The sequence below is a fragment of the Leopardus geoffroyi genome, chromosome B1 (assembly GCF_018350155.1).
Source record: "Leopardus geoffroyi isolate Oge1 chromosome B1, O.geoffroyi_Oge1_pat1.0, whole genome shotgun sequence".
NCBI lineage: Eukaryota > Metazoa > Chordata > Mammalia > Carnivora > Felidae > Leopardus > Leopardus geoffroyi.
Genome location: NC_059327.1, coordinates 38,179,720 through 38,203,651, shown reverse-complemented (window position 1 = coordinate 38,203,651; position 23,932 = coordinate 38,179,720). Strand labels below are relative to the sequence as shown.

The 23,932-nt window shown below is 39.9% G+C and overlaps 1 protein-coding gene across 17 annotated transcripts in view; it reads left to right on the top strand.

Annotated features, from left to right (window-relative positions):
• PSD3 (pleckstrin and Sec7 domain containing 3) overlaps nucleotides 1-23,932 on the top strand; it is a 796,422-nt gene that overhangs the window by 661,079 nt on the left and 111,411 nt on the right. For all 17 annotated transcript variants that reach the window (XR_006707649.1, XM_045458150.1, XM_045458143.1 and 14 more), the window contains one exon: nucleotides 14,544-14,614. Coding sequence is in view for 16 of the 17 variants with exons in the window: in XM_045458150.1 (XP_045314106.1) it covers nucleotides 14,544-14,614 (71 nt within the window). In the remaining variant the exon portion in view is untranslated. The remainder of the gene's footprint in view (nucleotides 1-14,543; nucleotides 14,615-23,932) is intronic.

The following is a 23,932-nucleotide window of genomic DNA, read 5'->3' as shown; positions in this document are numbered from 1 at the left end:
AATTAGGGTCCCATTCTGCCAGAGGACTAGGGAACAGTGCAGCAGTTAAAACCATTGATTCCACTGTTTCTTTGGAGGCCAAAACCTTTGCCTCTAGGTCTGCCTTATGGTTTCCCCATGCAGCTGTGGTGTCTCCCCTTTGATGTCCCTGACAATGCATGACTGCCAGTCTTTTAGGGGCCCACACAGCATCTAAGAGTTCAAGGATTTCCTTATCATACTTTATGTCTTTTCCTTCTGAGTTTATTAGACCCTTCTCTTTATATAAAGCCTGTGTATGTGGAGAGTGGTGAAGACATAGAGTCTGCGTATATAGTAACATGTATCCCTGCCGCCAGTTGGAGGGTTCGTGTTAGCGCAATGAGCTCTGCATTCTTGTGCCGAAGTCCCCTTTGGCAGGGGTTTGGCCTCAATCATAGAATTCAGTGTCACTACAGAGTACCCTGCATTCTCCCTCTTTCACAAAACTGCTACCTTGAGTTAAATACTCAGTGTCAGGGTCCTTGAGGGGATGATCCCTCAAGTCTGTTTGGGTGGAGAACACCTAATCCATGACTTCGATGCAGTCATGATCTGGTTGACCTGGACCCACAGGCAGTAGGGTTGCAGAGTTTAGGGTCTATGCTACTTTTAGGTGAATGTGCGGGTTCTCACATAGCATTCTCTGATACCTGATAATCTGGGCGTTGGTTAGCCAGAATTATCCCTTGTACTCCATTAATGTCAATTCCTGAATGTGACACTCGGACTGCTAATTCTTGTCCCATAGTTAACTTGTCAGCCTCAGACACTAAGAGGGCCATGGCTGCAAGTGCCTATAGGTAAGGTGGCCAGCCTTGGACAACAGAGTCAAGCTGCTTGGAGAGATATGCCACCGAGTGATGCCTCTACCCCAACATCTGGGTTAGGACTCCCACTGCAATGCCAGTACTTTCATGAACATATGAGAAGAAGGGTGTAGACATGTCTGGGAGCCCCAGACCAGGTGAGTTGGCAAGGGCCTGTTTGACTCTTCAAAGTCTCTTTGCTGTATTTGCTCCCATAATAGAGGTTCCTGCTCTCCCCCACTTTGTGGCCTCATAAAGGGGTTTTGCCAAGTCTCCTCCATGAGACTGTAGAGGTGCCTTTCTTTCCCATGGGAATTGTGAGAGTTATAATCTTCACTTCCAGCTTTCATAGGGTCAGAGCAGCTTGTCCATGGGAGTTGAAAGTTATCTGGGCCTGAACCTTTCCCAACAGGTCCCAGCCCATTAAAGCCATGGGGCAGTCAGGGAGGTACAGGAATTCATTAATGACTTCACACCCGCCTAAATTGCATCTTAAAGACAGCAGGAAGGGATGGCGTATCCAACTGCCTGTGGCCCCCACAGTGGTGACTTGTCTCTGTGAGGGGGGCCCACGGGTTGGGTCACCCTTATGTGTTCCACCCCAGTATGTACCATGAAGTCGATGGGTCACCCCTCCACATTCATTCAGACATAGGCTCTTGGGGGCCTAACAAAGTAGAGTCCAGTCAGTCCTAGTCTTCCTCATAGTCCTCTGTGGTGGCTAGCCCCACAGAATCACTTTCTGGGGCCCCATTAGGCCATGATGCTAGTTGATATCTGCTCTGAACCACATGGCCTGTTTCTTTTTTCTTGGGCCCCTGCTGAGAATTACCCAGCTGCAGGGGCACTCATTTTTCCAGTGGCCCTCCTGATGACAGTGCACACACTGGTTCCATCCTAACTTTGATCCTGGGTAAGATAATCCTCCCCACTGGCCCCCTTTGGGCCCCGGCCTCATCCCTGTGGGGCACCTATCCGGGAGCATTCCAACCACTCCACCAAGGCAGCAGCTAACAAGTCTGCCCTTTTCTGCATCTTCCATCATTCTTCCCTCGGTGACACCTTACCACTGTTGACAAATTCCTTAGTTGCTACTACCAGCAACTGACTGACATTCATGCTGGCGAAACCCTCTAGCTTTTACAGCTTCTGCTGGATGTTCCCTTGGGCCTGACCTACAAAAGCTGCATTGACCATCAGCTGGTTAACAGGTGCCTCTGGATCAAAAGTTGTGGAGAGACGAAATGCCTCACATAATCTCTCATAGAACCAGCTCAGGCTCTCCTTGGGTCCCTGGAGCACTTCTGATGTTTTACTCACGTTTATGGCCTTTTTCTCCCCTTCCTTCATGTCATTTAGAAGGGCTTCTTGATACTGTTCAGTCTTTGCGAGCCCTCCATCTAAACTTGGGTCATTTGGGTCCTATTTGGGTTCCTCCCCAGGAAAGTGAGCCTGAGCATAAGGCTGGGTGCCTAGTGTCCCAGCCAGGACATTCTTATCTGACCATTTTAGGGCTGCCTGCATTATTCGGTGATGCTCCTCTGTGTCGAAGTAGATCAGGAGGCGTTGGTGGCAGTCCATCCAGGTAGGTCTATGGTTTTGAATTATGGACTGCATTAGTTCAATTATGGACTGCATTAGTTCAATCTTAGCCTGGGGCTTCTCCGTATAGGAGGGAGTATGGTGCTTCCAATTTAGGAGGTCCATAGTGGTAAAGGGTTGGTAGACAAAAACATGCTGGCCTTCTTGGATCTGGCCTTCCTGATAATAACAGACAGGTCCCCTAGATTCCTTCAGTGTCATCTGTAGGGCTCCCTGGTGTTGCTGCGGGGCGGGGCGGGGGGGGGGGGTCTATCTCTGCTGTCCTGATCTTCTAGTTGCCTTCCTGTAGGGGTTAGGACCGATGGTCCAGGCAAGCCAGTCACATCTGGAGAGGTGGTAGAAATGGTAAGGACTTGGGTATAGGGCCAGGATCCAGTGGGGTTTCAGCAGCCGGGGAAGCTGGAGACACAGGTGGCAGTGAGGGATACAGTGGGGCATATGGTGGTGGGATCCTCTCAGACTCTCCTGACAGTACGGGTTTTTCAGTTTTTGGCTGACATTTGGAGGAAGCTGTGTCATTAGCTGTCATAAGTTTAGAAGTTCTCTTCAATACAGACTTTTAGCCAAGGTGGCTGAGTAGGACCAGGTCTTGCCAACAGTCAATATAAGGAAATTGGTCAAGGTGATCTGGATCCCCCACAACAACCCTGAATACTCAGCCAGCTAGTTCCTTATCAAGTGAGCCCTTAGAGGGCCAGCCCATCCTGAACAATGGCCAATCAATTTCACAGCATGTCCAGAGCTTTCCAGGGGTTCATTTCACACCCTAATCTCCTGAATACCCCTTTTTGAAATTCCTCAACATACACTCTGGGGGAGTTGGTTTACTCTGCTTTCTACCCATTTCCTCCCCGTAAAGGACAACTTTAATGTACAAGAGAGGAAAAAGGGGGAAGGGTCTATTGGAGAGGACGCATGCTCACTTTGTCCGTTTCCAGCTGCTCTCCTCTTGGAGATATTTCAGTCTCCTCTTAGCATTGTCAGATTTCATATCAAGCCCTGACCTGGATAGACTCCTGAGGAAATCTGATGCCGCCCTAAGCCATATGAGGTCACCATGTAACCACGGATCAAGACTCACCGCTCGCTTCAGCCCATTGAACAGCCCATTCCACTGTCTCATTCACACAGTCACACAGTGACTCTACCCTGCCGCCCAGTGCCCAGCGCCTTAGAGTTGCAGTTTCATTCTTTGTGGAACCACTTGGGCAACTCTGGGAGGTGATCAGGTTCCCCTTCAGCCTCTCAGGAATAGGTCTACCAAAACAAACCCTGGTTCTTACCAGTCTGGTAGACAGTGCTCCCTGAGCTGGTTTCTGAGCCTCACCAGGTTCTGTTGTGCATCTGGGGTCCTCGCCCCAGCACACTGGGCGGAGCTAGTTCTCCTACAGATCAAGTGGTCCACTGGTCACTTCTCCTAGCACTCCGAGGTTCCCACCCCTGTGAAAAAGGAGGTAGAAATGCACCATCTCCGAATCCCAGACCCAAGCCCCCAAGAAATGTAGCAGGAAAAAACACACAGAGAGTTGGAACACCAAGCAAGGCTCTTCTTTCCAGGATGCAGCTTTATTCATGCCAGCACAGGCTCAGTGGGCTAAGACCCCAAAAGGCTGAGCCCTGAGAACAGCAGGGTGGGGTGTGGGTGGGTTGCCTTTTGTACAGTTCTTGCTCCTTTGTCTCCCGTATATGGTAACATACAGTCTAAATGGGCAGTCTGCATTACAGAATTGTGAGGAATGTCATGTATGCACACATAGCCAGGTTACTTTCCCTTGTCTTGAGGTTTTCACCACATTCTTTAGGGAGGGGCTCCCTAAAACAGATGCTAGTTTGATGAAAGCCATGAACTAAGTCTGTAAGCCAGGCTCCAACAGCAGGCTTATAGAGCCAGTCTCTGTGTTCTGCCCTGTTGTAATACCTATATGTGACAAACAACACAAAAGACACAGACAAGACAATGACCATCTCTGGAAAGACATGGATCAGTAAAACCAAGAGCATTCTACCAATTTTTTACCAAGAGTCACTAAGCCTAAGGAACCAATTCCACAGTACTTTTTCCTCCTAATCTAAATTTAGAGAAAGGGAAAATATATTCTTACCACTCTTGCTCCATTGGACTCTGCAGATAGATTCCTGGAAGCTACCATGGTAAGAAACCTTAAATTTTTATAGGCTATACATAAGATGTCCCAAGATCTGAAAGCTGCAGAATCTTTGAAGCAAATATCAAGTAGAATTTTATCTTGCCACTATGCCTACTGTAGGGAATGAAGAAATCATTTTTCTTGTGCCCATCAGGGTCCTTCTTGACTAAGAAGTAAATTGACATGAGACATTAACAGGAGAAAAAACCAAAGTTTTATTACATGCAAACAGAAGTCCTATAATTGAAGAAATGACCAAGGTAGGCAGGTTTTATACTTTTTAGACAAACAGACAATAAATCTGTGATAGATTGACACAACAAAGAAAACTTAACTTTGGGAGCTTCAGTTAATAAGGAATGCTAAATAGAATTGGGCTGGGGTAGTAAATTAGTAAAAAGTAACAAGCGTTGTTAATATAGCCTTCTCTGCTCTAAATTTTGTATCTCTGGTGATAAGGATATCTTTACTCCCTGGTACAAGAAAGGTGCCTTTCACATGAGAGATTTATATCTTGTTTTCTGGAGACAAAGGAGGGAGAGTTTAGAGTGTTCTTTTTGCATTGGTTCTTTCTTAAGTAACTTTTATTGAAAATAATTGATACACCAAAGTGGCACATTTTGGGTGACCTCCCCTTGACCTTTACACTCTATAAAGATTTAATAGTAATTATGGTGGTGCCTGAGGATGTTTATGAAAGAAAATTAGGGGTAAATATACAAAGATCACCCTTCAATTCTTTAATGTTTTGTAGGGCTGTCATTTATTAATCTAAGTCCTTTGCAAATCAGTTGCAGAAAGCATTCCCCCTCCCCTCACCGTATGCTGTACTTTCAGCCCTCAGTGGTGTAGAATTTATGAGTCTGCCTGCTACCAAGGTAGCATACCTCTTTATTCTGTAAAGAAAATACTTTAAGAATTTTGCCCGATTTTCAGATGTTGTCACTAGAGAAATAAAGCACCTTTAAAAATGTCTTGTGCTTTTTACAAATCTAATATAAATGTATCCCAATTGTACTAGTATAGAAGAGCTTTGCTGAGCACATCTTTGTTTCCAAGTTCAGCAAGGATTTATTTTGGAATGCCACCAGTGGTATTACATTATATTTTAAATGCATTTCTTCATTAAAGTAAGGAAATTGAAGATAATGTGCATAGAACCATCACATTCTCACGTTTCCCTTTGTTCAAACCTGGTAGGACCAAAAATGTTAGCCTTCAGGCCTTACTCAAGAATTATTTCTCATTAGTGTTCTTACTGACCTCTACTCTTTGGGGAAGATGGTATTTTTGTCATTTTATTGAGGCAGTAGAAGAATGCTTTTCAAGCCAACAGACAGGAAAGAAAGGTTAGAGTATTAAAAGAAAAAAATAGGCAATGTACATACTATGCCTTTCCATACATATTAAGTCTTTCTGATATTAAACTTGAATAAAAGCAAAAAGTTGTGGATTAGGGAATCTAAAGTACGAAGTGGCCTGTCATAGACTCTGGGTCTGGAGTTCTGTCTTGTCCAGCAAGAAAGTGGGAGACAGGATTAAAAATGCGAGAGAAGCTAATGTCTGGGAGGAGACAAGAGCCCCGAGTAAGGGTCCTTGCTCCGTTTTTATTAGGATCAGAAGCTTACAAACATGGTGATGGGCGTGCAGAAAGAGACAATGAAATTGTGAACATTAACTCATGGGCATAAGGGAAAGGGGGTTTTGAATATATGCGGTGTTAGGAGTTTGGGTCAATACAAAAGAAGATTCTGGTGCCAGGTGAAGGGTTGTTTACAGGAAACATGAGACAACACTTCTGCTTCCCTAAACTGGCCTAGGGGACAAGAAGGAGCATGCTACCTCAGGGTCAACAAGGTACCTTTCTTTTGCTAATTAGCTCCCCCTGGGCAATTTTGCCCTGCAGAGGTCTATAGTCCTATTAACCTGTTTACCTAATTTGGTCCTTCCTTCCTACGAAAGCAGCTTTCTGCTATTGTACTAAATTGGGGGCATTTCTGCCCTGAATACCTAATCTTGTTTACCTCATCTTGGATGTTTTCATCCTGAGATTTCCCTATTCTTATACCTTTGTCCTACACTGGGACCTTTGCCTCGCTTTACCTATACTGGGGGCCTTTGCCCCATTTACCTAATTTTATTTACCTACTCTTGTTTACCCAAACTTGGGTGTGTACATCCTATGGCTTTCTAATTCTTTATGCCTTGTTAACCCATCGGTGAAAACTCAGGGAGTTCCTAAGCTTATTCCCCACAGCGGCCAGAAGCAGGATTAATCTATTTTGATGTAGGAAAAAAATCATTCCTTTTTGAATAAAATAGAAAAATTGGGACACTAAGATCCTAGCCACAATTTCTTCCCAGTTTGGTTCAGAAAAAAATTAAAGTTGCAGAGTAGAGCATGCAAATATAAACTTTTACATGAAGCCTATACCTTTTGGTAGACTACAAAAAATACATAGGTTTATTTTCTGGCATATATTCAGTATCGACCTTTACTTAATATTTTATTGCTCAGGAACATTTTCTGATTCCTTCCTCTTTATGAAATAATGGTGACAACCTGTGCTTTTGGTCCCAGGTAATTTAACTATTTTACAAAGACCAATGGCAATAATTGAAGCCAAGATATTGTTACTTTATATTTCCAAAAAGACTTCTTCATATATAATAATGTATAATGAAGGTATAATGAAGGTAAGATAAGAACATTAACAAGAGCTGGTTTCTAATATTGAAGATTTCATAATAGTTCCAATATCACCTATCTTTGGAACAACGGCCAATTTCTCTTTTACAGAAATGTGTATTTGTGTGTGTGTGTGTGTGTGTGTGTGTGTGTGTGTGTGTGTGTATGGGTGAGATGTAGGACAATAATCACAGAGTTTTGTTTGACTTTTCTTCTTTCTTATTTTAACCTATGGTGGGCAGGAAACATTCTCCCAGGCAGGACTGATAGGGAATATATATACTGGTTCAGTTGTACAGACTATTTACTATGGGTGTCCCTTCAGTCCTGATTGGACAGTGTCTTTCCTGACTGGTCAGTGTTCATGCTTAGATCATAAATAATTTGAAGATAACTCCTGTATCTCAGAGTTAACCAAGACATTGTATACTGAGTCTGGTTTAACTGGTCTTTTCCCTGCATACAAACCAGAGTAATGTAGCCAGTGTTGTTGGGAACCAAGTGTTGCAGGTTAGATGGGATTTTGGATCCCACATCTGTAAAATAGAGATTATAATAATTGCTTCCTTATAAAGTTGTAACCTTTAGTTAATTCACATCAAGTTTTGGAACAGTGCTTAAAACAATATGTGCTACTACCACAGCTGTAATTATTATTGCTATGGGAGTTAGTACTCCACAGAAATTTTGGGCTGGTCACATCTGAGAGGGCAGATGCAGGGATCATGCCTCAGTTCTGAGGTTCATAGCCATGAGCAAGAATACCTTTGAAAGTCCCTGAGTTCAGTGATATTAGAGAATATACTTTGTATTTGTATCCCCCTCCTGTCTGGACTTCTTCTTTCCCTATCCATTATATTTATCTCACTGGAGTAGCAGGCTTGATCATTTATAAAAGATTACCACCTGCACAGTTTCTCCTTCTCAGTGTAGCCTTAGAATATGTTTCCTTGGCTGAATTGCCCTATACAGTAGCTCTGAAATCCTTAGGCAGGTAGCCTTCTCAGTAGCTTACTCTACCTTTAGGACTGCAAGTGTAGCTTAGGAGACATTAATGTGAAAAGAGGCAATAATACCTAAACTAAGGATTGTTTAGATCAAATATAGTGTACATTTTAAATGCCAGACCAATGCTCAGAGCACTGGATATAGGTGCTCAGTTAACATTACTGCCTTTCCCCTTTTTATTTCTTTAGTTTATTTGTTGTGTACTTCTGCCCATATTTTGGCCTTTTTCTCTCATCTGGACAATTGTAATTGCCTCCTCCCTTGTGTTCTGTGTTCTGATTCCTCTCATCTTGTCCTCAGCACTTACTGTATTCTTCTCATGAATTGTTTCTAGATTACAAAATTCTCTACAAAATAAATTCTTTAAAGAAAAAAGAGCTAGAGGGTCTATTTTGACAAATACAACAGCCTACAAATTCCAAAATTTCCATTATAAAACATCTAAAAATGATAAGGTATTTTAACATACCTTTTATTTTTTTTTTAATTTTTTTTCCAACGTTTTTTATTTATTTTTGGGACAGAGAGAGACAGAGCATGAACGGGGGAGGGGCAGAGAGAGAGGGAGACACAGAATCGGAAACAGGCTCCAGGCTCTGAGCCATCAGCCCAGAGCCTGACGCGGGGCTCGAACTCACCGACCGCGAGATCATGACCTGGCTGAAGTCGGACGCTTAACCGACTGCACCACCCAGGCGCCCCTTAACATACCTTTTAAAAGAATGGATGACTATAACAACGAAAGGGAAATCCTATGAGGCCAGGAAAAAAATATGAGTACAAATCTAGAACAGGAAGCTAACCCTAGGGGTGCTATAACTTCAGAGTATCTCTGGATCTGGGTATCCAAGGAGAATTGGAGATAAAATTACATAGCTTTTAGCATAGAAAAATAAAAAGAATATAAGAGAGAACAGGTAAAAAAAAAAAAAACCTGTGGAATGCAATTAAAAGAGTGTCAGAGGTTAAAATAGTGGAGAAAATGGAGGAGACACAATATTCAAAGATCTAATGACTACAAGAATTTGGAAATGACACACAGCCCAAAGAACATCAAGCTGGATCAATTTAAAGAAACCTCTTCTTAGACATAACAACTAGAGTCAAGATAGACATTGAAACAATAGTGAGAGCAAAAGGTAGTGAAATTATATCTTCATAAGGAAATTGAATTGTCAACCCAGAATTTTTAATGAAATAAAGACATTTTTATGTAAACAAAAGTAGAAAATGATTTCCCATCAAAACAACCCTCACAAAAGGAACTTCTAAGTATAAATTTAGAGAATTAATTGAACATGACCTCCAAAAGAAATCTGAGGTACAGAAAGTGTTAATGAAACATGTAAATGTAAACATGAGAGTAGATATAGACAATGAGAGTTTATAGACACATACAAAAATAATGATGTCTTTTTTGGTAGTGTTAAGAAAATAAACAAAAGTAATAGGTACCATTATCATGTAAGGTTGGAGGCAGATGATGAGAACAAAATATTCTAAAATCTTTGTATTTTCAAAAAGAAGGTAAGTGTCTTTGAACTTTGAGTATACATATTAAAAACAGCTATGAAAGCATAGTCTAGTGCATAAAATCATGTCTTTTGATAGAGTTCTGTAAACACCTTTTTACAGTAGACACCTAGGTATTTTTAAAACCTACTTACCAACTCCCTATCACCCTTATAATTTAAAGCCTTTCAGTAGGTGACATTGGGTTTCCAAATAGAACTCTCATTCATTCCTCCCATCATGTTTATTTTTTTATATGTTTTTTGTTTTTTGTTTTGTTTTGTTTTTAATTTCAGAGAGTGCATGCAAGCAGGGGAGAGGGGCAGAGGGAAAGAGAGAGAGAGAGAGAGAGAGAGAGAGAGAGAGAGAAAATCTTAAGCAGACTTTACACTCAGTGCAGAGCCTGACACAGGGCTCAATCCCATGACCCTGGGATCATAATCTGAGTGGAAATCCCATATAAGGAAACCCCATAAGGTAATCAGCAGGTTTTTCAGGAGAAACTTTGTAGGCCAGAAGGCAGTGACATGATACATTTGAAGTGCTGAAAGAGAAAAATCTGTATCCAAGAATACTCTATCCAGCAAGGCTATCATTTAGAGTAGAATGACAGTGTCTCAGACAAACAAAAAATAAAGGATTTCATGATAACTAAACAAACCCTACAAGAAATATTAAAAGGCACCCTTTGAGTGTAAAGGAAAGACCATAAGTGAGAGTATGAAAAGTAGGAAACACAAAAGGAGTAAAAATAAGTAAATCTGTAAAAACCAGTCAAGGGAGTCACAAGATAAAAGGATGTAAAATATAACACTATATACCTAAATTGTGGGGGTGAGAGGAGTAAAGAATGGTTTCCAACTTAAGTGACCATCAACATAACAGAGACTGCTCTATGTGGAAGATGTTATACAAACTAATGGCAGTCACAAATTAAAAACCACTAATAGATATGCAAAGAATGAGGAAGAAATCCAAGTACAGTAAAACCTTGGTTTATGAGCATAATTTGTTCCAAATTGTGATCCAAAGCATTTGTGAGTCAAAACGAATTTCCCCAAAAGAAATAGTGGAAACTCAGATGATGCTTTCCACAACCCAAAAATATTCATATAAAAATGATTATAATACTGTAATATAATACAAAATAATAAAATAAAAACTATAAACAAAAAAATTAACCTACACTTAACTTTGAAAACCTTCATGGCTGGTGCAAGGGAGACGAGAGAGAGGGTTATTTTATAGGACAACTTTCACTATCACTAACAGAATCACGGGTGTGGAATCTTTTTCATTTTGTGCAGTTTTAAGAGGGACCCTATCCAATACCACTTGCTTTTGCCTTCTTTTGAGGATTTCCCACAAATGTGACATTGCATTGATGATCACCCACAATCCCGCAGTGAGAGAGAGAAGAACCATTGGCTCAGGTGTGATCATGTGACATTAGGCATCACATACTACTTGTATTGCAAGATATTGCTCATTTATCAAGTTAAAATTTATTAGAAATGCTTGCTTATCCTGCAGAACACTCACAGAAACAAGTTATTCACAATCCAAGGTTTTACTGTATATCACTAAAGAAAGCCAGCAAACCATGAAAGAGAGCAAGAGAAGAAAGGATAGGAGAAAAACTACAAGAATAAGCCCAAAACAAGTAACAAAATGGCAATAAGTACACATCTATCACTAATTACTTTGCATATAAATATACAAATGCTCCAATCATAAGTCATAGGATACAAAACTACAATGTAATATTACCTCATGCCTGTCAGATGGCTAAAATCAACAACACTAGAAAAAGCAGGTGTTGGTGAGAATGTGGAAAAAAAGGAACCCTCCTTCACTATTGGTAGGAATGCAAGCAGGTACGTACACTGTGAAAATTTTCCTCAAAAAATTAAAAATTTAAATTAAAAATAGAACTACCCTATAATTTAGTAATCACAGTACTGGGTATTTACTCAAAAAATATAACAACACTAATTCAAAAGGATATATGCACCCCTATGTTTATTGTGGCATTATTTACAGTAGCCAAATTACAGAAGCAGCCCAAGTGTCCTTCAATAGATGAATGGATAAACAAGTATATATAATATTACTCAGCCACAAAAAAGAATGAAACCTTGTCATCTGCAACAACATGAATGGATCTAGAGAACATAATGCTAAGTGAAATAAGTCAGTCAGAGAAAGACAAATACCATATGAATACCATTACTCATGTGAAATTTAAGAAATAAAACCAAGAGAGAAAAAGAGAGACAAAGGAAGAAACAGACTCTTAAGTGTAGAGAACTAAACTGATGGTTACCAGAGACGATTTGGATGAGGGGAATGGGTAGGTGATGGGGATTAAAGATGTTAAACAACAACAAAAAGTGAGAGGAAAAAAAAGCAGTTTTCTCTAAGTTCCTTTCCAGCATTAGCTAGTTCTTTGCCTTAACTTAGGTAAATTATCCATGATTTTAAATGAAACATCCAAATTTTTGAAAAGTTGGTGGATCGGTTAGAAGTTACCCAGTTAAAGTTTTGGGTGAGATAGGTTTAAGACAGGGCTAGAAACCAGCTGGTCTGCTTTCTAGTCTGGTGGGTTCAGCACACCACGCTGCCTTTGGTCCTGCTCTGCAGTATGCAGTAGTTCCTGTGGTCACTTCTGTGTTTCTGTGTGCACTGTTGTCACATCAGCTGTATCAGAATTTGACATCTATTTAACAGTACAGTCAATATTCAGTATATATATATATGATATATACATATATATATGATATATACACATATAAATTATATATATACTGTATTATATAACATTTATACATAATATACATAATATCTATATATTATATATAGATATGTATAAATGATCTGTGATTCTCTTTATAAAGGAGATAATGGTGTACTGTTTTTGTTCACTTATTTTTGAGTACATATTTTTAAACCTTGCATAGTGGAAACAGATGGGATGGTTTGTTTTTGGTTGTTGTTTTTTGTTTTGTTTTGTTTTGCTTTTTGTTTTGTTTTTTTTTTTGTTTTTTTTTTTTTTCAAATTTCCCCCAGAAACCTGCAGAGCAGATGTTTTGAGTCCTTTTTTGCCAGGTGGATATATCAGTATAGTGTTGGCAGGGGCACCTGTGTTCTGTAGGTGGATATTAACACAGTTGCCAACCCTAAGGATTCTTGAGTCTTCAGTCAAAGGAGATTTAAAGGATTTGCTTAAGAATAATGCACTTCCTAATTTAATCAAGCATCCAAGTTAAAGACAGCCTAAAGGCAGCCAGATAGTTGATAAAGGAGTAAGAATGAGTGACCGTACCTACCTATATGGATAGACATGTTTAGAAAAATGTCATTCAGGTAATAAAATTTTCCAGTTATATATTTTAATTTTATTAAGATTACGAATGAATACTAAACTGTATTTGCTAATCTGTGTTTTTGTTTTAGGACATTCTGTAAAAGTATACATTGATTCAATGGAGAAATTGTAGGGATGCCTGGGTGGCTCAGTTGGTTAAGGCTCTGACTTCTGCTCAGGTAGTGATCTCACAGTTCGTGAGTTCAAGCCCCATATTGGGCTCTGTGTGCTGACAGCTCAGAGCCTGGGGCCTGTTTCAGATTCTGTGTCTCCCTCTCTCTGCATCTCCCACTGTCTCTCTGTCTTTCAAAAATAAATAAACATTTTAAAAAATAGATGAATTCTACTTTATACTCCAGGAAAATATAAACAAAAGGAATGTAAGGACTTTTTTTTTTTTTAAGTTTTCAGTTTTTTTTTTAATTTTTATTTTATTTTAACGTTTATTCATTTTTGAGACAGAGAGAGACAGAGCACGAATGGGGGAAGGGTCAGAGAGAGGGAGACACAGAATCTGAAACAGGCTCCAGGCTCTGAGCTGTCAGCACAGAGCCCAACGCGGGGCTCGAACTCACGGACCGCGAGATCATGACCTGAGCCGAAGTCAGACGCCCAACTGACTGAGCCACCCAGGCGCCCCTGTAAGGACTTCTTAAAGAACATTAATTTGGAGATTTTTTATGAGGGTGCCTAATGACTGCCATACACTGTGCCAGGTACTATGAATTATAAAAATGAAGGATACCTGCTCTCAGGACATTCATAGTCTCCTGAAAGAGACACTTAAAACAAAAATATTATGTTACACTGTGGCAAGATCTGCAACTGAGGTAATGCAGGTTGCCAAAATTATAATCCAGTTGGTAGGTATGTGGGAGAAATACCAAGAGGAGTCCTTTTATATTCTGAGACTTTAATGATTTCTAGAAACTTTGACAGAGCTATAAATGATCCGGTACATGAGCTTTTAAGCTTTCTCTGGGATTAATATGCACTTGCAAAATGCCTCTTTGCTTTCCCAGTCTTTAAGTCATGTCTACTAGAGTGCAGACTATAGAGCCATGCTACCTGGGTTCAGATTCCTGCTTCTCCTCTTCCTAGTTGTATGACCATGAGCAGATTACTTCTCTGTGCTTCAGTTTTATAAAAAGACAAGAGTCATAGTACCTATCTCACATTATTATTGTGAGGATTAAATGAAATGATACATGGAAGACATTTTTGGAAGATTGACTATTACACAGTTACGTTTCAAGAATATTTTAGTTCTTATTATTAATTTTGGAAGCTAATAAACCAAGATCATTGAAATACACCATGTTGATCATTTCACTTCTTCCTAAAGTGCTGTTTTCTGTCAAATAACATTTTCCATTTTTTTCCCTTTCTAGCTCCAAGAGGGAAGCGAGGATGGAAAACATTTTATGCTGTACTAAAAGGAACAGTCCTTTACTTACAAAAGGTAAACATAAATTAAAAAATGAAGGCCGCAAAATTTTATGAAATGATTTAACAAAGTACCTCCAAAATATTCATTTCATACAAAGAGGCTACATCAAACACCCAAAAGATTATTTAATTGATATCTAAATTCTTTTTTTAGATTTTTTTTGTTTCTGGTTAAAAAATTATTTTAAAAATTATATATATGTGTAATTATGTATCTTACATGAAGTAACTTATGCATAAAGTATTTTATGGTATATATGTTCTATATGTATTTTATAATATATTAAATATATGTATTATATTATTATTAAATAATACATATAATATTAATAATACATATAATATTAAATAATATGTATTAAATATTAAATATATTTAATACATATTAAATATATGTAAAAATATTTTGTGTTCCATTTGTGTTCAATTATAAATTGTGAATATGGGTTGATAAATCAAGACTGTATGTGGTCTATTCGGGTACAGACCTGTGATAGCACTTGTTCCAATGGTTTTTATACTTATTTATACTATAGTTATATCCTCATATATATCCTTCATTATTGCTATGTAACAGTATATCTTCATTTAGTTATTTATCTCATTTAGATCTCACTTAAATCTAGGAACAATTTTCATTCATATCCTGAAGTATTGGTACTTAACAGTGCAAATATAATCCAATTTATCTGTGTAAATTTTTAACCAAACCATTTCCTGTCAGGATCCTTTCTTCTAATCCCAGCATCTGGAAATCTGTTTGGGATCAATTTTATATGTTCTGACCTTTGAAGGGTAATCTCTGGAGTTTCCACCTCCCTAGCTCTCCATGTGTAAATATGGGAAATTTGTGTGTTAACTGGAATGAGGTCCATCACTTCCCAGGACCCAACAGGATTCTAGCTCCAACTGTGAAGGGAAGCTTGGAATTTGGGCTATTAAGAGGCAAGACAGTAACAATACTGTCCTCATGGTGACTGATAGGAAAAGTTTTATTTATTTTTATTTTTTTTAATGTTTTTTCACTCTTGAGAGAGACAGAGTGTAAGCAGAAGAAAAGCAGAAAATTACGAGGAGATGCAGAATCCAGGCTCCTAGCTATCAGCACAAAGCCTGACACAGGGCTTGAACTCATAAAACACAACATCAGGACCTGAGCTGAAGTCGTATGCTTAACCAACTGATCCACCCAGGCACCCCAAAAGTTTCATTTTTTTAATTGTGGTAAAAACATAACATTAGGTCTACCCTTAATTAATTTCTTTTATAGAGGCACAATAGATAGTATTAATTATCAACACAATGATGAACAGTAGATCTCTAGAAATTTTACATCTTGCACGATAATACCTGGTGAATAGCAATTCTCCCACAAACCCTCCCCACTCCGCAACTATTGGCAACAACCATTCTACTTTCTGTTTCTTTCTGTAACTTGGGCTATTTCATATAAGTGGAGATAAATAGTATCTGTCCTTCTCTGACTGGCTGATTTCACTTAATGTGATCGAGGTTCATCCATGTTGTAACCCCTGACAGAATTTCCTTCTTTTTTATGGCTAACTAATATTTTGTTTTCTACTTAATTTTCTTTATTCATCCATCCATACACACTAATGTTGTTTCTGCCTCTTGGTCATTGTAAATAATGCTGCAGTAAACATGGAAATGCAGATCTCTCTTTGATATCTGGATTTCAATTCCCAGTGATAAGGATAATGCATAAGTGGGATCACTGGATCATATGGGAGTTCTACTGTTTATTTTCTGAAAAACCTCTATACCATTTTCCATAGTGGCTGAATTATTTTAAATTACCACCTATAGTGCACAGGAGTTCCAATTTCTCCACATAGATGTCAACATTATTTATTCTCTGTTTTTTGTTTTGTTTTATTTTGTTTTTAATAATACCGTTGTAACAGGTGTAAGATGATATATCATTGTGGTTTTGATTTACATTTCTTGATTAGTGATGCTGAGCATCATTCTGTATACCAGTGTTGTCTTTGGACAAATATTTATTCAATCATTTGCCCAATTTTTTTAAGCCCAATGTGGGGCTTGAACTCAACACCCTGAAATCAAGACCTGAGCTGAGATCAAGATTCAGATGTTTAAACATTTTTTTCCTTTGTATTTCTTTGAATAATTTCAAATTGCTAAATTACTTATCCTTTCTTCTCCTTGCTCAAGTCTGTTGTTTAACCCTTCTAGTGAGGTTTTTAGTTCAGTTATTCTATTATTTAGCTCCTAAATTTCTGTTTAGTTCCGTTTCATGTTTTCTCTTTGTTGATATTCTCATTTTGTGCATGTATCATTTTCTTGAGCACATCAAGCATCTTTATGAGGGCTAATTTGAATTTTTTATCAGGTAATTATATATCTCTCATTATTTAGGTTTGATTTCTGGAGGTTTATTTTGATTTTTTTGGTCAAGCCATATCTATTTGTTTCTTCATCTGATAACTTTATATTGGGATCTGCACATCTAAAGTCACCTCTCTCAGTCTTTACAGACTTGCTTTCTTGTAAGCAGAGTCTTACAGACTCCTTACCAATCTGCTTGGCTACAATTCTGGGGGGCCTCTGAAACTTTTTTGGGGGGATACAGCTTCTCTGTGCCTCTGTATACAGTTTCTCAGGTAGATAGTTTTGCATTCTTCTTTCCAAAGGCTTGTAATTTTTGCTCTCTGGTGTCTATTTATAGCACTGCAAGTGCTGGTTCTACAGAAGCAAGCCACTCAACTCTCTTCTAATGAGTGGCAGCTAGGCATCCAGAGCATGCCAGTCCCTATCAGTGCCCGAAGTCAAGCAAGATAGATACCAGTTCCCTTGGGCAGCCCTCTGTATCTCCCTCCTGAGAGAGAAGGCTTAGATTGTGCACCTTTCTCCCAATTTTACTAAGCCATGCTGGCTGCAGCAAGCTACCCACCACTTTCCTTTAGTTTCAGCAGCCTTCAGGTATCCAATCTATGCTGATTCACTCATAATTCTGAGTGAGGCAAATCAGAAACCATTCCTTCAGCAGCCTTCCAGAAAGCCAGAACATTAGAGGTATTCTCCACTTTTCACTATACTGACAGAGAAGTCAAGAGCCAGGGTATTTTTTTTTCCATATTTAAATTTTTTTATGTTTATTTATTTATTTTGAGAGAGAGACAGAATGAGCAGGGGAAGGGCAGAGAGAAAGGGAGAGGGAGAATCCCAAGCAGGCTCTGTGCAGAGCCCGATGTAGACTCGAACTCACAAAACCTTTTTTTTTTCCTTTGTTATTTATTTATTTTATTTATTTTTTTTTTACTTTATTTTATTTATTTTTCTTCAGGATGTTAATAATCCTTTTTTTTTAATATATGAAATTTATTGTCAAATTGGTTTCCATACAACACCCAGTGCACATCCCAAAAGGTGCCCTCCTCAATACCCATCACCCACCCTCCCCTCCCTCCCACCTCCCATCAACCCTCAGTTTGTTCTCAGTTTTTAACAGTCTCTTATGCTTTGGCTCTCTCCCACTCTAACCTCTTTTTTTTTTTCCTTCCCCTCCCCCATGGGTTTCTGTTAAGTTTCTCAGGAAACCATATGGTATCTGCCTTTCTCTGTATGGCTTATTTCACTTAGCATCACACTCTCCAGTTCCATCCACGTTGCTACAAAAGGCCATATTTCATTTTTTCTCATTGCCACGTAGTATTCCATTGTGTATATAAACCACAATTTCTTTATCCATTCATCAGTTGATGGACATTTAGGCTCTTTCCATAATTTGGCTATTGTTGAGAGTGCTGCTATAAACATTGGGGTACAAGTGCCCCTATGCATCAGTACTCCTGTATCCCTTGGATAAATTCCTAGCAGTGCTATTGCAGGGTCATAGGGTAGGTCTATTTTTAATTTTCTGAGGAACCTCCACACTACTTTCCAGAGCGGCTGCACCAATTTGCATTCCCACCAACAGTGCAAGAGGGTTCCCGTTTCTCCACATCCTCTCCAGCATCTATAGTCTCCTGATTTGTTCATTTTGGCCACCCTGACTGGCGTGAGGTGATATCTGAGTGTGGTTTTCATTTGTATTTCCCTGATAAGGAGCGACGTTGAACATCTTTTCATGTGCCTGTTGGCCATCCGGATGCCTTCTTTAGAGAAGTGTCTATTCATGTTTTCTGCCCATTTCTTCACTGGATTATTTGTTTTTCGGGTGTGGAGTTTGGTGAGCTCTTTATAGATTTTGGATACTAGCCCTTTGTCCGATATGTCATTTGCAAATATCTTTTCCCATTCCGTTGGTTGCCTTTTACTTTTGTTGGTTGTTTCCTTTGCTGTGCAGAAGCTTTTTATCTTCATAAGGTCCCAGTAATTCACTTTTGCTTTTAATTCCCTTGACTTTGGGGATGTGACGAGTAAGAGATTGCTACGGCTGAGGTCAGAGAGGTCTTTTCCTGCTTTCTCCTCTAAGGTTTTGATGGTTTCCTGTCTCACATTCAGGTCCTTTATCCATTTTGAGTTTATTTTTGTGAATGGTGTCAGAAAGTGGTCTAGTTTCAACCTTCTGCATGTTGCTGTCCAGTTCTCCCAGCACCATTTGTTAAAGAGACTGTCTTTTTTCCATCGGATCTTCTTTCCTGCTTTGTCAAAGATGAGTTGGCCATACGTTTGTGGGTCTAATTCTGGGGTTTCTATTCTATTCCATTGGTCTATGTGTCTGTTTTTGTGCCAATACCATGCTGTCTTGATGATTCCAGCTTTGTAGTAGAGCCTAAAGTCTGGGATTGTGATGCCTCCTGCTTTGGTCTTCTTCTTCAAAATTCCTTTGGCTATTCGGGGCCTTTTGTGGTTCCATATGAATTTTAGGATTGCTTGTTCTAGTTTCAAGAAGAATGCTGGTGGAATTTTGATTGGGATTGCATTGAATGTGTAGATAGCTTTGGGTAGTATTGACATTTTGACAATATTTATTCTTCCAATCCATGAGCAGGGAATGTCTTTCTATTTCTTTAAATCTTCTTCAATTACCTTCATAAGCTTTCTATAGTTTTCAGCATACAGATCTTTTACATCTTTGGTTAGATTTATTCCTAGGTATTTTATGCTTCTTGGTGCAATTGTGAATGGGATCAGTTTCTTTATTTGTCTTTGTGTTGCTTCATTATTAGTGTATAAGAATGCAACTGATTTCTGTACATTGATTTTGTATACTGCGACTTTGCTGAATTCATGTATCAGTTCTAGCAGACTTTTGGTGGAGTCTATCGGATTTTCCATGTATAATATCATGTCATCTGCAAAAAGCGAAAGCTTGACTTCATCTTTGCCAATTTGGATGCCTTTGATTTCCTTTTGTTGTCTGATTGCTGATGCTAGAACTTCCAGCACTATGTTAAACAACAGTGGTGAGAGTGGGCATCTCTGTCATGTTCCTGATCTCAGGGAAAAAGCTCTCAGTTTTTCCCCGTTGAGGATGAACGGAAAAGCCCCGTTAGCTGTGGGCTTTTCATAAATGGCTTTTATGATGTTTAAGTATGTTCCTTCTATCCCGACTTTCTCAAGGGTTTTTATTAAGACAGGTGCTGGATTTTGTCAAAGGCCTTTTCTGCATCGATTGACAGGATCATATGGTTCTTCTCTTTTTTTTTGTTAATGTGATGTATCACGTTGATTGATTTGCGAATGTTGAACCAGCCCTGCATCCCAGGAATGAATCCCACTTGATCATGGTGAATAATTCGTTTTATATGCCGTTGAATTCGATTTGCTAGTATCTTATTGAGAATTTTTGCATCCATATTCATCAGGGATATTGGCCTGTAGTTCTCTTTTTTTACTGGGTCTCTGTCTGGTTTAGGAATCAAAGTAATACTGGCTTCATAGAATGAGTCTGGAAGTTTTCCTTCCCTTTCTATTTCTTGGAATAGCTTGAGAAGGATAGGTATTATCTCTGCTTTAAACGTCTTGTAGAACTCCCCTGGGAAGCCATCTGGTCCTGGAGTCTTATTTGTTGGGAGATTTTTGATAATCGATTCAATTTCTTTGCTGGTTATGGGTCTGTTCAAGCTTTCTATTTCCTCCTGATTGAGTTTTGGAAGAGTGTGGGTGTTTAGGAATTTGTCCATTTCTTCCAGGTTGTCCAATTTGTTGGCATATAATTTTTCATAGTATTCCCTGATAACTGTTTGTATCTCTGAGGGATTGGTTGTAATAATTCCATTTTCCTTCATGATTTTATCTATTTGGGTCATCTCCCTTTTCTTTTTGAGAAGCCTGGCTAGAGGTTTGTCAATTTTGTTTATTTTTTCGAAAAACCAACTCTTGGTTTCGTTGATCTGCTCTACAGTTTTTTAGATTCTATATTGTTTATTTCTGCTCTGATCTTTATTATTTCTCTTCTTCTGCTGGGTTTAGGCTGCCTTTGCTGTTCTGCTTCTATTTTCTTTAGGTGTGCTGTTAGATTTTGTATTTGGGATTTTTTTTGTTTCTTGACATAGGCCTGGATTGCAATGTATTTTCCTCTCAGGACTGCCTTCGCTGTGTCCCAAAGCATTTGGATTCTTGTATTTTCATTTTCATTTGTTTCCATATGTTTTTTAATTTCTTCTCTAATTGCCTGGTTGACCCACTCATTCTTTAGTAGGGTGTTCTTTAACCTCCATGCTTTTGGAGGTTTTCCAGACTTTTTCCTGTGGTTGATTTCAAGCTTCATAGCATTGTGGTCTGAAAGTATGCATGGTATAATTTCAATTCTTGTAAACTTATGAAGGGCTGTTTTGTGACCCAGTATATGATCTATCTTGGAGAATGTTCCATGTGCACTCGAGAAGAAAGTATATTCTGTTGCTTTGGGATGCAGAGTTCTAAATATATCTGTCAAGTCCATCTGATCCAATGTATCATTCAGGGCCCTTGTTTCTTTATTGACCGTGTGTCTAGATGATCTATCCATTTCTGTAAGTGGGGTGTTAAAGTCCCCTGCGATTACCACCTTCTTATCAATAAGGTTGCTTATGTTTGTGAGTAATTGTTTTATATATTTGGGGGCTCTGGTATTCGGCGCATAGACATTTATAATCGTTAGCTCTTCCTGATGGATAGACCCTGTAATTATTATATAATGCCCTTCTTCATCTCTTGTTACAGCCTTTAATTTAAAGTCTAGTTTGTCTGATATAAGTATGGCTACTCCAGCTTTCTTTTGGCTTCCAGTAGCATGATAAATAGTTCTCCATCCCCTCACTCTCAATCTAAAGGTGTCCTCAGGTCTAAAATGAGTCTCTTGTAGACAGCAAATAGATGGGTCTTGTTTTTTTATCCATTCTGATACCCTATGTCTTTTGGTTGGCGCATTTAATCCGTTTACATTCAGTGTTATTATAGAAAGATACGGGTTTAGAGTCATTGTGATGTCTATATGTTTTATGCTTGTAGTGATGTCTCTGGTACTTTGTCTCACAGGGTCCCCCTTAGGATCTCTTGTAGGGCTGGTTTAGTGGTGACAAATTCCTTCAGTTTTTGTTTGTTTGGGAAGACCTTTATCTCTCCTTCTATTCTAAATGACAGACTTGCTGGATAAAGGATTCTCGGCTGCATATTTTTTCTGTTTAGCACACTGAAGATATTGTGCCAATTCTTTCTGGCCTGCCAAGTTTCAAAAGAGAGATCGGTCACGAGTCTTATAGGTCTCCCTTTATATGTGAGGGCACATTTATCCCTTGCTGCTTTCAGAATTTTCTCTTTATCCTTGTATTTTGCCAGTTTCACTATGATATGTCATGCAGAATGGACTCGATTCAAGTTACATCTGAAGGGAGTTCTCTGTGCCTCTTGGATTTCAATGCCTTTTTCCTTCCCCAGTTCAGGGAAGTTCTCAGCTATAATTTCTTCAAGTACCCCTTCAGCACCTTTCCCTCTCTCTTCCTCCTTTGGGATACCAATTATGCGTATATTATTTATTTTTAGTGTATCACTTAGTTCTCTAATTTTCCCCTCATACTCCTGGATTTTTTTATTTATCTCTCAGCTTCCTCTTTTTCCATAACTTTATCTTCTAGTTCACTTATTCTCTCCTCTGCCTCTTCAATCCGAGCTGTCGTTGTTTCCATTTTGTTTTGCATTTCGTTTAAAGCGCTTTTCAGCTCCTCGTGACTGTTCCTTAGTCCCTTGATCTCTGTAGCAAGAGATTCTCTGCTGTCCTCTATACTGTTTTCAAGCCCAGCGATTAATTTTATGACTATTATTCTAAATTCACTTTCTGTTATATTATTTAAATCCTTTTTGATCAGTTCATTAGCTGTTGTTATTTTCTAGAGATTCTTCTGAGGGGAATTCTTCCGTTTGGTCATTTTGGATAGTCCCTGGAGTGGTGAGGACCTGCAGGGCACTTCCCCTGTGCTGTGGTGTATAACTGGAGTTGGTGGGCAGGGCGGCAGTCCGACCTGATGTCTGCCCCCAGCCCACCGCTGGGACCACAGTCAGACTGGTGTGTGCCTTCTCTTCCCCTCTCCTAGGGGTGGGATTCACTGTGGGGTGGTGTGGCCCGTCTGGGCTACTTGCACACTGCCAGGCTTGTGATGCTGGGGATCTGGCGTATTAGCTGGGGTGGGTAGGCAAGGTGCACGGGGGAGGAGGGGCAGGCTTAGCTTGCTTCTCCTTAGGTGATCCACTTCAGGAGGGGCCCTGTGGCAGCGGGAGGGAGTCAGATCCGCTGCCGGAGGTTTGGCTCCGCAGAAGCACAGAGTTGGGTGTTTGCGTGGAGCAAGTTCCCTGACAGGAACTGGTTCCCTTTGGAATTTTGGCTGGGGGATGGGTGGGGGAGATGGCGCTGGCGAGTGCCTTTGTTCCCCACCAAACTGAGCTCTGTCATCTGGGGGCTCAGCAGCTCTCCCTCCCTTTGTCCTCCAGCCTTCCCGCTTTCTGAGCAGAGCTGTTAACTTATGACCTCCCAGACGCTAAGTCGCGCTTGCTGTCGGAACACAGTCCATCAGGCCCCTCCGCTTTTGCCAGCCAGATTCGGGGGCTCTGCTTGGCCGGCGAGCCGCCCCTCCGCCCCGGCTCCCTCCCGCCAGTCCGTGGAGCGCGCACCGCCTCGCTGCCCTTCCTACCCTCTTCCGTGGGCCTCTCATCTGCGCTTGGCTCCGAAGACTCCGTTCTGCTAATCTTCTGGCGGTTTTCTGGGTTATTTAGGCAGGTGTAGGTGGAATCTAAGTGATCAGCAGGACGCGCGGTGAGTCCAGTGTCCTCCTACGTCCCCATCTTCCCCTCAGGATGGACAAAACCTTGAGATCATGACCTGAGCGGAAACCAAGAGTTGGACGCTTAACCCACTGAGCCACCCAGG